The sequence below is a fragment of the Poromitra crassiceps genome (assembly GCF_964638095.1).
Source record: "Poromitra crassiceps genome assembly, chromosome: 1".
Lineage (NCBI taxonomy): Eukaryota > Metazoa > Chordata > Actinopteri > Beryciformes > Melamphaidae > Poromitra > Poromitra crassiceps.
This window is the reverse complement of record NC_139623.1, coordinates 122,034,256-122,051,878: the sequence shown is the minus strand read 5'-3', so window position 1 is coordinate 122,051,878 and position 17,623 is coordinate 122,034,256. Positions and strand designations below refer to the sequence as shown.

General features: G+C 43.2%; 1 protein-coding gene across 1 annotated transcript in view; it reads left to right on the top strand.

The window, feature by feature from the left end:
- LOC310772905 (amyloid-beta A4 precursor protein-binding family B member 3-like) overlaps positions 1-17,623 on the top strand; it is a gene marked incomplete at its 3' end in the record, with an annotated part of 78,567 nt that overhangs the window by 30,290 nt on the left and 30,654 nt on the right. Inside the window, 3 exon segments of the mRNA XM_083632851.1 lie at positions 2,539-2,612; positions 14,938-15,087; positions 15,547-15,674. Of these exon segments, the coding sequence (XP_083488977.1) occupies positions 2,539-2,612; positions 14,938-15,087; positions 15,547-15,674 (352 nt within the window).

Below are 17,623 nucleotides of genomic sequence, written 5' to 3'. Positions count from 1 at the left end.
CCTGCCGTCTAGGACAAGAGGCGAAGCTCATGAACGCGCGCAGACGTCACATCCTCTAGCTGTGGCGGGAAATGCTATCCCCTTCGAAACTGAGGTATTTCCATGTATCTTCTGAACGGCTGGTCGGAGAGAAACGCCCCTGGTCGCCATTTTTAAGTTACGTCAAGGCGCATTCACTCATTGCCAATAAAAAACACTTTGTGCACATTTATTTCTCGCCAGAACCGACGGAATGGGCCTTTAACATTAGCAGTTAGTGGGTTGCGTTTGGACTCAGCTGTATATGTCAGATGCATTTTCCCCAATGATGCTTTCTGTCATTTTAGGTATAGGTAATTTGAACGTAAGCTGCTCATTGGTGCATGAATCATTTTGAAAGAGTGTTTCTTCCCGGTTTTACTTCCGTGGTGTGCAGCCCAAGCAGGTCATGTGACATGTCGGCTTGCATTCACGAACGAACATGGGCGTTTCGCCATGTGGCCGTGGTTCACCGATGCCTCTCGGATCGCTCTGAGGAGTGCTCCCGGCAGCAAAGGCGGTTGAATTTGGCACTAGAGTGAGAGCTTGAGTTCGAAACGAAGTAAAACGTTAGGGTTGTGCTACGAGAGTGAGAACGAGAGCTCTCACTACCCAGCCTTGCTGCGTCGATGCGTCGTTGGTTGCGTCGTTCTCAGCGGGCGTGACGTAGTCACGTGGGTGAGGATGTGGGTGGCGCCTCAGCCCCAGGGGGCACCATGCCACCTGTTGGTGGGTGGTCGGTTTTATATATAAAGATCATTTTTGGAGCAAAAATAACATTCTTCCAGTGGCTGCGTACGCAGCGGATATGGCACTAGAGTGAGAGCTCTCGTTCTCACTCGTAAAACCCGGGTTGTAGCACAACCCTAACATTTTCCCAAGGTTGCTGTGAAAATATCCATGTTCTGGAATTATCAGATGAGATGAAGTTGGAAAATGATCAGAGCCTTTAGTCTGTGCCTTCTCTCTTCTCCTGCTCTGTTTCGCTAACCCTGACCAGCCCATCAGAGTGATTTCTCTACCAGCTGACCAGCCAATCAGAGTGATTTCTCTCACCAATGACCCGATGCCGATTCAACATCAGGAAAAACTGCCGTCAAAGCAGACTAGAGCCAACAGTGGGAGACATCGCAAACACTGGAGAGACAGAGGCCCAGACAACTGTCAGCTTGGTGTGTCTGGGGCTTTAGACCAGACACGCCAAACCAGTTGGGTTAGTCCAGGTTTCTTCAGACTTTACTTCTTCTTCTGTGATGTTTTTACAGGAGGATGCTGGACAGACCTCCAACCCACAGGCAAACGAACTAGCAGTCCCTCAAAACAGGTCACACACACACACACACACACACACACACACACACACACACACGCACACACACACACACACACACACACACACACACACACACACTGTTGAAGTAAATGGGCCCTATCTTTGTAAAGGCTATATCCCCTATTAGCGCTTGCGCACCTGTTTGCCTTAACGCAGGCAAGATAACAGTCCGCCTTGCGCATTTGTCCAGGTGGTATGCCAAGTTTTGCACCCCCGCCCAGCAGCAAAAAAAAACATCCCCACCTCACGGGAGCATAATTGTAATGATTTATACAGAAATGTAACTGTTTAAAAGTGATATAATTGTCTGGGAGACGTGACCTCCCTGATTTCTAAGTTAAAACAGCCCCGAAATATGTTGGGGATGCAATTCTCGGCGGGGATGCGGAAACGTTCATGGCACGTGTCGCAGGCGCAAATTAGAGCCGTGCCAAAATCATCTGCGCCCAAAAATGCCTGCGCAAACAAGATTTTGGCGGTCTTAACTACCAGAATTATTCACGGGTGTGGCCAGGCAATGCTGGGCATTATGTCAATCAAAACCAATCAGATTCCCGTCTCCAATGGCTGTTTGCGCGAGGCATGCAATATGCTGTAATTCTCTCCATGCGTAATAGAGTGTACTCACTCGTGCGAGGACAGAGAGAGATGGAGAGAGCTTATTGACAGATCGTCTGTGGTGCCAACGACCCTCCGGGTTATGAAGGTAAATAGCCTATGTCCATTGTCCAACACATTTTCTCAATTAATTTCCCTCTTTGCATGTGATAAAAGTTTCTCAGTGAGTTATAGTTGATTGCCTCACTGAATTATCTGCTAATACCCAATTTTAGCAGCATAATTTGATGTCCTGGTGTGGCAAGGCTGTGCGTAAAGACATATCCAAAAGGAATTTTATTTGCACTGCGCTGCGCTGCACGGAGATTACGGTGCGCTCCCAGCGCAGCGAGGTATTTAGCACGTAAGAGGTCCTTTTCAAAGCTCTTAGCGCAAAGTAATTGCGTGCTGCTGACGATAGGATAATGCCATCTATCCCCACATTTTAGCGCTGAAATGCCTGCTTTGGCATGTGGCACACCTATGCCCAATACAATTATAACAGGCATGCACTTGTGCCCGTCCCCGATTTGCATTGCGCACGGTGTTAAACGAGCGCAAACGCTAAATTAGCGCTTTTTGGAAGATAGGGCCCAATGTGTTTTCTCTCCTCAGGTCTTCCTGGCATGAAGAATATCTGAGGAACCATGACCCTGACTCAAAGGTAACAACAACAACAATAATAATAATAATAATAATTATAATTATAATTATAATTATAGCTGCTGCGCAGCAATGGGTCGTGGCCGGGCATGACCCATTGCAGTCTGGATGTTTGCTGGCGGTGTTTTATGGGTCTGGATGCTTCCACTTATATAGGGTGAGCCAGGAAGGATTTATGACATCACAATTGCTTGAGTGACATCACTGATGGCATCACAATTGCTCGAGTGACTGATGACATCACAAATACAACCTAATTGCCCTAGGTAATTAGGGTAATTAAGATGCTCTTTAGGCAGTGCATCGTGGGGTCAATTTTTGACCAATCGGAAATCTGTTTGAGAGTTTTGTGTAGGACAGTCTAACGATGCAGATGGTGAAGTTTGGTGTCGTTTGAAGAAAAAATGTGGGAGGAGTAGGGTTTCATTAGTTTTACAGTTTTTGCACTTTTGCGGTCTTTAGACTTCATAATTGGCCATAGGTTTGCTTTGTACAAAAGTTTCTCCTCATTTGGGCCCACATTTCGGTGAAAGTTGCAAAGCTGTAGCACGTATGAATGAATGAATGAAGGAATGAATGAATGAATATTTTATTTTCGTGTCAGGACAATTACATGACCCATCCCACATGGGATTATCAGACATATCAACATTCAATATTTAACAAAACATAACATTCCGGAGAGTGAGAGTATATATACATGCAGACATAATATGCCTATACATATACATACATATACATTCATACATACCTGCACATAGAATACGAAAATAAAAACAAACAAAAAAATAAACTATAATTTATCAGTTATACGTCAACCTTCTCCTCCTGTCACACGCTTTAGAAATGTCCAAAGAGTCAGTGACTGAAAGTCACGACTGGTGAGCACTCTCAAAAAAGTTTCAAAAGCTACGGTGCAAGGCGCAAACAATAAACAGAAGGACAAAAAAGCCAGCACTCAAAATAAATCCTTTTGGTTTTTTTAATACCTTCAAGCAGCAGTCTCAGACAATGGACGTTTCGGCGCAAGCCTTCCTCAGCATTGTGCTGACAGTAGACGGACATGACATATAAATAGTGTCAAACCGGAAGTACAATCAATTACATTATCAAATACTGGAAATATCTCATACCATAAAATATCAAAAAATACAATATCAAAAGCATCAGAGAATATCGACAAACAGATAAGGTACAATTTAAACAGTACACTTGTATAGATATGTCTGTATATATTACACAGCAGGAATGCATCAATGTTTTGCCTATGAAAAGAATGAGGCTGGATGGCCACACTTGTGTTATATAAGCACAGATAGAAAGTCAACATCTTTGAATAACAAAAATCAGTAAGAAAATATTAAAATAGAATTATAAAAATACATAATAAAGTGCATACAAGTGAATGCATTGGATAGAGATACTGCAGGTCCACACATGACGCTCCCACACTGCATTACAGTGCAAGAGCATCATGTGTAAACCCACAACACATCCACCCAATGCACTCCCTAAAGGAAACAACCTAGCAAAGGTTCTTCATTCAAGCCCTTGGGGTGTTCTGTCTGTAAGGTATGTATCCAAAACGCCTCTCTTTGTAACAAGGCCTTGTCTCTGTCACCCCCCCTCTTTAGTGGACTGACATGTTCTATACCCTGGAACCTGAGGGAACACACGTTGTGACCAAACTCATTAAAATGCCTGGCGACAGAGGACTTTACATCTCTGTTTCTAATGCTACTCTTGTGTTCTGAAATGCGAGTTTTCAACTCTCTGATAGTTTTTCCAATGTATACTAGCCCACATGGACACTTCAATAGATACACAACAAATTTAGTTTTACACGAAATCCTACTCTTAATCGAGTACTTTCTTCCAGAGTGAGGATGGAAGAATGTCTCTCCTCTGATCATAGCATTACACTGAATACAGTTAAAACAAGGAAAATTACCATTCTGTACATCAGACAAAAAATGGGAGGGGCCAGGGGGGCGTGTGTAACAGTCAGCTCTGACGACCATATCTCGGACATTTCTAGCCAGTTTTTGAGCAAACAAGGGAGGCTCACCAAATAAATGGCCCACTTGGGGGTCACTTTGCAAAATGTTCCAGTGACTTAAAATTAGGGATGGGTACCGAACTCGGTACTTTTACAGGCACCGACCGAAAGTGGGCGGTACTACCGAGTATCAGTTCACATGACATGAAACGGTACCTCATTTCGGTACCTTTTTTTTTTCTATTATAATTTAAAAATGTCGGTACTTGAACGCATCTCAGTGATACAAAGACAGCGAGTGAGATAGAAATTCCGACGCAAACTTGAAGGCAACACACACGAGGGTGGGTTACGTCAGCACGTCACTGCCAAAACAAGCAGAAGAGAAGAAGATGGCCTCTCGCTTGCGGTCCAAAGTGTGGCACTGGCTACACTTCACAAAGATAGACTCAGACAACGCTCGCTGTAACATTTGCGATGCAAAGTGCAAAGCTGGCCAGGGGAACACCTCTAACTTGAGGAAACACTTGGTCAAGCATAAAATCTTTTTAAATGCGGAAGACTGTAAAGTGTTCGATAGCCTGAGGGTGGACGCTGCATCCACCAGCAGCAAAGCACCTACTCTGAAGCAGCTCCTCTGCTTCGTTAGCTGAAACGGACAACGACGACGACGAAACTTCAAGTGTCGCAAGTGAGGCGTCGACTTCTTCAACATCAGGTAACGTCATTTAATTAGCTAACGTTAGCTGGATAGTTGTAGCTTATAGCTTAGCATGTTTAGTAGCGTAACTAGTGTTGCTAACGTTATTATTATCCTCAGTTCGTGTCACCGTGAGACGTGTTATTCAACGTTACACTCTTGCTTTCTTTGCTAGGCCACCGTGTGAGAGTCGCACAGGAGACACCCTTCACCCTGGCGAAGAAAGCAGCTTTACCCCGGCAGAAAGTAAATGAGTGCCACAGGGCAGTGACTGCCTTCATTGTAAAAGGCATGTTGCCCTTCGCAACGGTGGAGTCTCCATGGTTCAGGTAAATTTTTTATTTATGTATAAATGGGTGATAATGTGTGTGTGTGTGTGATATTCATAGAGTAAGCTAAGTTACTAACAATAGTTATTTTTATTGTCTATATATAGGGAGATGACAGGGACCCTGAACCCAAAATACTCCCCGATCCCTCCAGGGACCTTCTCACAAACACACTTATCCCAGCTTGGTATCGTGTTGAGAAGAAGAATGTGAAGGAGGAACTCAGGGCAGTTGACCATATTGCAGTGACCGCTGATGGATGGAGCAGTGTGGCACAAGACCATTACCTCACGGTCACTACCTTGCTGCGACAAGTAAACTCTTGGTTTGGGAGGGAAGAGGGAGGGAGGGAGGGGTTTTATTTTGTTGGGTGCTGCTGCTAAATAAAAAAAATCAAAATAAAGAACAATGTTGAAATTGAGAAGTTTGGACTTATTTGTTTTACAACTGTACATTTTTGTTGTTGCAAAAAAAAAATATATATATATATATATATATATTTTTTTTTTACTCAAAAAAGTATTGAAAAAGGTACCGTTTTTGGTACCGTACCGAATTCCAGGTACCGGTACCGTACTGGTATCGATTCAAATGTGAACGGTACCCAACCCTACTTAAAATAAAAAAAATTATTTCCTGAGAAGCAGGTGAAAAAGTAGCGGCACACACTATTCTAGACCCTCGGGCAGGGGCGGACTTCGGGACCAACAGGTCCTCACGCTTCAACCCCCTAACTCTCTGTAGGCTATTCTCAAGGATTGTGTTGTTAAAACCTTTTGTTCTAAACCTTGTACATAGTTCAGCAGCCTGCTCTTCAAACATGTGGTCAGAGCTGCAAATCCTCCTGATCCTCAAAAGTTGACTGTATGGCAAACCTCTTTTGAGGCTGGGGGGATGATAACTAGAGTAGTCCAAAAAACTATTCCTGTCTGTCTGTTTTCTATACACCTTTGTCAGTAGTTGTTCAGATTTGTTTACAGAAACATCAAGAAAGGAGCCAGTGTCTTCACTGTATTCTAGTGAGAATTTAATAGATGGTAATCTGGAATTAATATATATATTGAACTCCTGTAGTTGAGAGTGTGTCCCAGAGAACAGAAAAAATATATCATCAATATATCTGAACCAACACTTCAAAAAAATGGAGAAGGGGTTGTTATTATAAACAAAGTCTTCTTCAAACTTTCCCATAAAGAGGTTTGCATAATTAGGGGAGCATGGACTACCCATAGAAACCCCCTGACATTGAAGGTAGTAAGCATTCTCAAATTTAAAAGAATTGCTATTAAGGATCAAGCTCGACACATCAACCAAAAAGTCAGTGGGGGGCTGAAGCGTCGGTCTTCTATTCAAAAAATGTGTTAGAGCTTGCAAGCCCTCCACATGAGGAACATTAGTGTAGAGACTGTTGACATCCATGGTACATAAAAATACATTCTCATCAGTGAGCTGTACAGCACCTAACTTATTCAAAAAGTCAGTGGTGTCTTTTAAATAAGAAGGAAGATCAGATACCAACACTTTAATGTGTCTGTCAAGATATTGAGAAATAGGCTCAGTAAGAGACTGTGTGCCAGCCACAATAGGCCTACCAGGCACTGGCTCAACACAGCTCTTATGGATTTTAGGCAAAGTATAAAACACAGGTCGCACAGGGTGCTTCTGTAACATGAATTTGAATTCATTCTGGCTGATAAGAGAATTAGAAAGGGCTGTACTAAGAAATTGCTCAACATTCTGAAAAAATTTAAGTGTGGGGTCACCCATTAGGGGAGTATAAAAATCAGTATTACCAAGTTGTCTCAAGATCTCGGGCCTATTCTCACACAGGCCTTAGGCGCAAAAACTGGCCTTAAACGCAAAAACACGTGCCTTGCGCCTGCTTTACGCGAAATAGGCGTGGCGCAGTGGCAGAATAGGCCAGAATGGGCATTTCGGCCTTAAATACCGGCCTAATGATATCTTCGCTCCTGGCGTTAATTTAGTGCTTTGCGCTTTTGAAAACCAGGCTTATTCAGTGCGCCGCGGATATTCCAGGAACAGCTTCTGCTCTGCTGATCTCAGTTTGTCCCCCTCTCTCTCTCTCTCTCTCACACTCCCTTGCTCAGACAGGCACAAGTCTGATAGAAAAAATAAGTTGTTATACTGTACATAGTATAACAACATGACAGTTTTTTCTAACATGACAGTTTTGAGCCCGTGACATTCAGAGGCTGTTGCATCATCCTACCTGTGCAGTGAAGGCGAGAGAAAAAGAGATCATTCTGGCCAAACAAATGTTCACTGCCTGGCTTCCCTGCCACAGCCACACATGTGAAATCTCCCAGCATGCATTGGGCTAATACATTTCGATAATAAATAGCATCCAAATTAGCCTAAATAGATGGAAAGGTAGATAGAAATAGATCGAAATAATGTGTAATGTTACCACAACATGCAATTGTAGAACATTTCAATATTGGACAAAATAAAATCGCGAAATCAAAACACAACCCTATGTGAAACATATATGTCATCGTGGGCCTATATATATCCCTCGTAGATTTAACGTGATTTAGAACAGCGTAACACGGTTCTACTGTCATGTGCTATACTGTGATGTCTGCTCCAATAAATTGGCCTTTTTTACTGCACTTCCCCAATGAGCAGACTGTGCATAATTTTACGCTTAACACATTGAGTGCCAGCCATTTTTTCATCCTGTAGGTAAGTTGTGCCAGGTTTTTTTTTGAGGATTCTGGCTCATTTTACAAGAGCCGAGGATTATTTTCTGTTAAGAATTCATGAACACCAATCATCTAAAAATAACTAATAGAATGTGTGCTTTCTCTGTCTAAAAGAGTTAGTTTGCAGAGTTAGTAGTTATGTAGATATTAGCCGTTGAGTACAGCATGGTTTCAGCGTCTGGAAATTTATTCAGAGATAAATGGCTTTTTGTGAAATTCGACAGAACAGTCACTTTAACCATTCATTTTTGGCATCAGTAAGACCGTCAGACATTCTAAACAATAGTTTTGAACAGTAATTTCCTCCATAACAACAGGAAACACCCCTCTCATTCAAACTCCTCCCTCCGTGTGTCTTCTCCTCCTTCCTCCTGGCTCTACAGCGGGCGTGTCAGAAGCGCGTTGCTGCTGCCTGCCTGCCTGTCTGCGTGCCTGCCTGCCTGCTTGCCTGCGTGCGGACGCTCCTTGTGCGAGTCAAGATGGGCCGGGGAATGCGTGGGCGATGGGCAGATGTTGATTCTGGCCTTTCTGAGGTGTTTCAAAGTGTGTTTCACCTATAATCTATTTTGCAAATCGCTCTCCGCTCTCTGTGTGCGGCTGCCTGCGCGGCCGCTCTCGGGCAAGAAGACAAGTGTGGAATGGATTACTGTAAAATCGCCTCGCCATTTCCTTGAATGGCTTGCTCCCCGCGGCAGTTTTTTCTTTGATTTCGCTCGTCTGGGGGAGCACTGTCAACACTTAGTGGGTCGGTAAAATAGATTATACACATTCTCTTGCTCCAATAGTGATCTCGAAGATGTAAAAGTTGTTGATTGATGTCCCACCGTCAAAAAAAAAAAATGTTTATGTAAGACGAGTTATTTCGGCTCTGGCACTCAAGCGTTGGATTATGTAAGACGAATTATCTCGGCTATGGCACTTAACGTGTTAAAAGGCGTGGTTGTAATGCTTAAGGCTGCGTGTAGCGCCGACACCAAGATATCGAGTCGGCTGGTCCACGCCCACTGATCTGCGCTGCGCTGGGCGCTCAGCGCAGTTTATAGGCTGATGCAACGATAGGGGCCCATGTCTCTAATAATAATAATAATAATAATAATAATAATAATAATAATAATAATAATAATGTGCTTCTTAATTTACAGTACATTTACGGTCTATTGCTCATTACCAAGGTGCCACATCATTTCTCCACATACAGAAAAATATAAGAAGTCACAGGCCAAACAATATTAAGCTTTCAATTTGTTTAGACTGAAAGCAGGGAAGGGGGGGGGGGGGATAGACCAGAACACCCTTCTGCCATCAAAAATTAAATTTCTACTTAGATAAATATATGACACATATTTTATTGATGTGCTCACCTATTACAATGAGTATTTCTGTATGTTTTACAATTTTATTTTCCTGTGCCAACAGGTTAAGACAGGTTAATATCTAGCTTTATCTAGGTTTAGCTAGATTTAGCTAAATCTAGCTCAGCACAATCAATAAACAGATATGAAGAATCTTATATAAAGCATAATAAAAACAAGCATACTGTATAAGAGAAGAGAGGGAGGGGGAGAGCAGAGAGAGGGGGAGCAGAGGGAGGAAGAAGAGGAGAGAGAGAAGAAAAAGGCAGACGAGAGTGGAGAGAGAAGAGGGAGAACAGAACAAAAAACATGCAGTTGTTCCTCATTTTGTTTGGCCACTGCGCTGCGGTACCACTGCAGCAATGTATCAGCACAAAATATTAACATTTCTTAGTAATGGATCAACTGATCTTCACATAAGATTTTCGATTTGCATGAAAATCTGTTGGCATGGTCGAAGAATAATATTGTTCCTATATTGTTCCTTGTGAAAGAAGGCTCCATGTTTCTTTTGCAGTGCTGTTGATGGTCGGACAGTAATTGATTTAATTGTCTTGTGTTTTTTCATAAATTTGAGATGTCCCCTTGATGAATTGGATGGTCATGGTTTCTAATTTTACTGAAAAAGTCATTCAATAAATCAAAGAAGTGATTCACCACTTAGGCAAAAAACAGTGCAAAAATGCCTTCCCTGAAAGAGGGATTATCAACTTGATCCATGTCATTTTCTACCTACTGGTTGTATTTACATAATATTTGCATACATGGTCTACAGCTAATGTCCCTACCCTCCAAAACAACCAGAATGTCAAAATATGGTTCTATATTTAAATAAGGCCTTATTATAGATGGAAATATCACTTTTTTCCGGGAAACACTTTCTAATCTAATAATACTGTAAACTGAGGGAGGACCACCGCTCAACCCGGCCACGTCTTGGTTAAGGTGCTGGAAAAACAAATACAGAATCCACAATGAAAGAAGGACTTTCCGCACACTTAAATTTGCACTAAAAATCACATTTAACATTTAAAATGTGATTTTTAGTGCAAATTTAAGTGTGCGGAAAGTCCTTCTTTCATTGTTAATCTAATAATACTGTAAAATGCCAAAAAAAAGCTTGCATCTTAACAGGGACTAACACGTTTATCATCCCATGCTTTTTACATACTAATTTTATTTTTACATTATATTTCCATGGTTCTCAGGTACAGTCAACTCCAAAGCAGCAGCAACAATGACACAACATAGGCAGGATATCCAGTAGAGTCAAGTTCATTCAGTAGGATACATTAGTTTTTGTGTGCCATGTCTTGAGAAATCACCAGACAATCTGTTTGATATCAGTTTAATTTATCTATTTATTTTCTGCAATATTTCAACATCAACTCAACAAGTGTAGGGGGAAACTGTCCAATTATTGGCTCAATTGTTCTTCATGGGGTGAATCAATCAGAGGCATTGGGACAGTCCATGTAATCGCAGGAGCAATATTCTGTGCAGTGCAATCTCACAGACAGACACTGGCACTTTGTACTTTGACTGCAGTCCTTATCATTGCAGTAGAGATGGGTGACATCTCTTATTGCTTTTGGTGCAGGCTCTTCTTTGAACAGGACAGGCTTCAGTGATGTGCCATCTTTGAGTATCCAACCTTTCCCGACTGGATTCCATAGAAGGGGTTTCGGGACGTGACTCTGGCACCAGATACCAGTTTGGTACATTGCCCGTAGAATGTGCTGTTCAAAAGCATCTTCAGTGGGAGGCAGATGTGAGACAGGCATGTCTGTGGGAGATGCTAGAATGCAACAAAGCTCATCAAGACTGCTACACAGCTGGCCCTTTGCCTACTTTTTCAGGCCATAGAGATGAAGAGCATATTGTCTTGCAACTGGCAAAGCCTCTGAAAGACTCAGACAAGCCAAAGGTTCTCAGACCCTGAAGCTCATTTATGTGCTTCTCAAGTTTGATGAAAGCAGTTGTTTTGCCTATTTTGAACAGGCTGTTTGTTGTATCACATCCCGTTAATGCATGCTGGAAGACTCTCACACAGAGCCATTCCAAATTTCTCTGAGATCTTGGGATGATACTGGGATGAACATGTCTATCACCATGACCAGCATGCATGAACATGGAAATCTAACCTCTCCCACCCCCCACGCCTAAACCTAACCTCCCCCAGACCCTAACCCTAAACCTAACCTCTCACGCCTAAACCTAACCTAGGTGGTCAGCATAGCGGGTAGACCCCCCTAGAGCTAACCCTGCTGGTTTCCTGACTGTTTAAATGGAGTGCCGCCGACAACTTGGTGTGATGTCACTCAACCGTGAAATCCCAAGCTCACAGTTTAAATGGAATGTAGACCTTGTTCACACTGCTTTTTTTTGTTTTTTTTAAAGATATTTCACATGTGTCTGAGTCCTGCCCTGACCATGTTAATTTGCCCTACTGTTCGCCAAATATTTTTGACAAATAACTTATTTTTGTGCTCAAGTTCAAAAAATGTGTTGCTAAAATAGAATCATGACCTATGAGTATTAGGGGTGTCAAAAAGTATCGATTATAAGATGCACCGCGATGCGGACGTGGACGATTCTGCATTGATTCACTTAATGTAAAAAATCGATTATATTTTCAGGGAAACTGAAGGTTAGATCGCCATGCCTAGTATGCCTCTAAAGGACTATTATGTATATTTTCACCCCGAATCCAACGCCGCCATGAGTCTCTACGAGTTACGGTTACGGAGATACGTCCGCCCTGCATGCAGGGCTACAAGAGAGAGACTGCAGACAGAGTAGCCTAGTGTCAAGCCATTCGTCAGCTAGCAGCTATCGTTAGCACTGTTGCTTACCAAGTGTTGAACTTAGCTCCGGTGGAATCAATGGTGTCCAGCCTTTTATTTTGTGTCCTGTCGCATCATCAAGGTTCTGCTTCTGGCATCATGTTTATATGATGGATGAGGTGATATGTTTTGACTCGTTCTTTATTGCAACTTAACGTGAGTAAAGCTTGTGCTTCTTCTTAATAACCTCGCGTCACCAGGCTCTTAACGTCACTGTAGCTTGTGCTACTTCTTCTACTCTCTCCCCTTTTACTGTGGCTTTCCTGCATGCTTGGAACCCTGACTGCCACCTGGTGGCTAACTCTTGTAACAGAGGGCAGCATTTGTATTAATAAAAGATAATGGAAGTAAATGCATTTGTTTATTTTAATTATGGATCATAATACAATGCAATTCCAAATGCACTTTATTTTAAAAGTAGCCACACAGTGAGAAAAAAGAAAGTGAGAAAAAATAAATCATGTATTGGGAAACAAGTGATGCATCGAGATGCATCCTGAATCGTAATCGAATCGTGAGGCCAGTGAAGATTCACAGCCCTATTCAAAGCCCCCCTCCTGACTGGAGGGGGGCTTTAAAGACAGACTCTCTGCACTGTTATTTGCAAGTGATTAGATCGGATTTGCTAACAGGGAAAAACAAAAATCAGCAACCAAGCAGGAAACGGATTTCACATTGGAATCAGCATGACTTGTAGGCTACTTGCTAGCTAGCTAGTGTTTCAGTCACTCGGTGGCGTTTTGAGAAATCGTTATGTGACATGAAAAGGTAGAAGCTAGCGGTTAGCATGCTTACGTCACTTCAGCATTCCTATTTGCGGTGCTAATGCAAACAGAAAAAAAGCCCTTGAAGGTACATTATGGAGTTTTCGGGGGAGTTCTCCAGAACTGTTTGGTCTGAAAGCACCTTGGGCTCTATCGTTGCATCGGCCTATAAACTGCGCCCAGCGCCCGGCGCAGCGCAGATTAATAGGCGTGGACCAGCCCACTCGATATTTTGGTGTCGACGCTACAGGCGGCCTTAAGCATTATAACCATGCCTTTTAAGCGTAAAATTATGCACAATCTGGTCATTGGAGAAGTGCAGTAAACGAATCACAAGCTTCCCTTTTAAGCTCCAATTCCACGGAGCAATCCAGTACAACCAGACAAGCCAAGCGCTCTGAGCTCCCCCCCTCCCTTTCCCTTTCTCCATATATAGGCTATTATTCCATATTATTATGCTTCTCAAACCAATCTAACTGCAGTTTAAATACTGCAAGCATGTAAATACGCGACACTATAGCAAGATCAAAGTGAAAAGAATGTTCTAAACGCATTGGCTAGAAAAATATAGCCTATCCCTATGTCATGATGAGATTAGATTGGTGAAAGTTTGTCCAGAATGATATCGTTTTCTCTCCCCTGCTGCACAGGTAGGATGATGCACATAAATATAGACTACATTATGTAAAGTCATTGCAGAAATGTGTTTTTATTGTAAAAGTACATGTGAAGCCAAGTCTTATTGCAGCGGAGCGGACATCACAGTAGAACCGTGTTACGGCTGTCTCTCATCTAAATCACGTTATATCTGCAAGGGATATATATAACCTACCACCAGGATTACATATATGTTTCACATAGGATTTCGCAATTTTATTTTGTCCAATATTGAAATGTTCCACAATTGCATGTTGTGTTAAGATAAACATTATTTCGATCTACCACTTACCCTATTTAAGCTGATTTGGTTGCTATTTCTTGTCAAACGGATTTGCCTCAATGCATACTGGGAGATTTCACATGTGTGGCTTTGTGCCTGTCTGCTGTCTGATGCGTGAGAGAGAGGGAATGAGAGAGAGAGAGGGGGGACAGAGAGTGAGATGGCAGAGGAGAGCTCCGCGCAACCGGCGCACTGAATAGGCCTGGTTTTGAAAAGCGCTAAGCGCTAAATTAACGCCAGGGCGGAAGATATCATTAGGCCGGTATTTAAGGCCGAAACGCCCATTCTGGCCTATTCTGGCACTGCGCCACTCTTTGGCGTAAAGCACATTTCGGGGCCTAAAACCATGTTGCTATATTCCCGAGGCAGGCGCAAGGCACGTTTTTTTTGCGTTTAACGCCAGTTTTTGTGCCTAAGGCCTGTACCAAGATAGGGCCCCTTATGTATGCTGGTGACACGGCTAGCTCCGTGTTTTTAAGTTATTTATATTTATGCTGCTCCCTCCCACTCACTCACTCACTCACTCACTCACTCACTCACTCACTCACTCACTCACTTACTCACTCACTCACTCACTCCCCCCTCTCTCTCTCACACACTCACTCACTTTCTCTCTCTCTCTACCGTGTCCTCTCTCTCTTTGTCTCTGGCGGTATTTCTCGCCCTGCAGGTGTTTGCAGTGCGGTCTCTGGGATGGCTGCAGGTAGAGGAGGAGGAGCTGTCTCCTGGCCGCAGCAGCCTGGTCGTCAGTAACGTCATCCAGCAGCTGTCTCACTGCACCAGCCCCGAGCAGAGAGACAGGCTGGGAGCTTGGGGGGAGGTGAAACTGTCTGTCTTTCTGTCTGTCTGCCTGCCAAACACATTCTCATTCCTAACGCGTCTTATGTTGACTATTTGTCAGGAAAAGCGTGATCCTCCCACGCGCTACGTCTTGCCGGTAAAAGTCCTCGGTCAGGAGAAAAGAAGCAGCTGGCAACTGCACAATTATTGTATCGGAGGAAGCATGTGCTAGTCTACAACTCTCTCCAGATCAGTAGGGGGGATTGGACAAGTAATAGGTTGTTTTCAGGTGACGTCATGTCAAGGGGCGAACAAGCTATTGGGGAGAAAACGAGGTGGAAATGTGAAAAAATAAAAAGTTCAACATTAGACGTGTTCGGAATGAGAACGGGCTGGTCTGTCTGTCTCTCTGTCTCTGTCTACCTGTCTGTCTACCTAACTGTCTCTCTCCCTACCTGTCTCTGTCTGTCTGTCTGACTGTCTGTCTGTCTGTCTGAAGGGCCGGGAGATGATGCTAGTTCTGAAGAAAGACATGCTAACTCTATTGGACCCGTTAGACCACACCCCACTCCACTGTCAGCCAATCATCAACATCCGAGTGTGGGGGGTGGGCTGCAACAACGGCAGGTGAGGGAGGGGCTTACTTGTTGGAGCCAAAGTCACGTCCTCTTCCCAGTTCAGCATACAAACCAAAGGATTTTATCCGCCATTAATTTTTCCATAGACATTTAAAATGCTCATAAAATAGTTTTATTTTGTAAAACCAGGCGATTCAGCTATATTTAGAATCAGGAGAGACCATAGAACATTTCACTCAGATGAAAAACTTTTTTTTGTGTGTACTTGTACTTTTTTCTTGCGACTACGGTTTTCACAGAATTGTGTGAGGCCATGGTTTACAGTGATTTTACAACAGGTAAGTGTTTACGGCATGCCGCAATGCCGCGTGCTGTAAACACCCCTTAGCTGTTGTTGTAAAATCACTGTGAGGCTTATTGCTTAATTTGAAACCTATCTTATTCCCTGTCAGCTACTGTATTAGCAAACACTGCAACAGGAAGTATACTAGTGGCAATTTAGAATGTTGATGTCAAGTTAAAAGTGTCTATAGACACTTCGGTTGCATTCCGATCGGCTAGTAGTTCCCTGCGAAGTATAAGGGTATTCAGCCTTATTACTTAACATGGCTGAATACCCTGTGCAGTCCACTTCGAAGGGGAACTAGTTGATCAGAACGCAGCCTTTGAGTCAGGTTTTGTTGGGGCCGGTGGGGCCCCCTATGATCTCCTCAGTCGCAATATGACTCTATGCGCGACTCCACACATGGTCACACATCAGAGTGCTGTTGCTACCAGTGTTGCCAGATGGGCTGGTTTTCCGGGCAATTGGGCTCGATTGGATTGCGTAAAAATATCGATTGTAAAAATATCAAAGTTTGTTTACTGTGTACTGTATGTAGCCTATGTAGCATAACTGGTAGGCTACTGTGGAGGGGAGGATTCGCTTGTTTTGGACAGGTTTCCTCCTCAAATATTTTGGGCTAGTTTGTGAACAGCTTTTGACCTGGAAACCATCAGCTGTATCTGGCAACATTGACTGGTAGAGCGCTGCCATGTTGTTGAAAGCTAGATGGTGACGTCACATGCATTGTACCTCTTGTTTATGCAGCCAGGCTGCAGCGCTGCTTGTTGTTTACTCACCGGTAAAAATGGAGCACGGACATACTAACGTTAGTAAAAGCACAGATGGAGGACCCAACGAAAGACGGACCCGAGGAGGATCATTTTGTTTTGCGACTGGATGCTCAAATGAGCACTATTGTGTAAAAGACAGTGGTAAAGTCATTTGTTGTTCTTCATGAAGAAGGTGCCTGTGGCTAGCTGCTCTCGTCTCAGCCCACCTGTGAGACTAACGCTACTTCGTGAGCTCTGCAGTTGATCTGAAAATAGGTGAGTAAACTCTCTGCCACATTTCAAAAACGTTTATCCTCCCCCGTTTATAATTGTCTTGACCATCAAAATTGCACTTGTGAAATGAATGAATATGCTACAACACAGCACAGCGAATCCCACACTAGCTGTTGTAAACAGTAGCATCCATGGTGGTACGCTAGCTACATAGCAATCCTAGGCTAATAATAGAAAACTATATACGATATATTTGCCACATAAAACTATATGCTCAACACGGAAGGTCAAATTGCGATGTCTGTAAAGGACTATGTATTTTTTCATCCCGGATTTTTCACCCTGCCACCCACGAGTCTCTACGAGTTACGGTTACGGAGATACAAGCCATTCGTCGGCTAGCAGCTAGCTTTAGTGATTCTGCATTGATTCACAATGTCAAAAATCTATTATTACATTATCTACATTTTCTGGGAAACGGAAGGTCAAATCACAATGCCTGTAAAGGACTATATGTATTTTTTCACCCCGAATCTAACGCTCCCACCCACGGAGCTACAAGCCGTTCGTCGGCTAGCAGCTAGCTTTAGCAATTTTGCTTAACAAATGTTGAACGCTCCGGTGGAATGGTGTCTAGCCTGTTCTTTTGTGTCCTGTCGCATCAAGGTT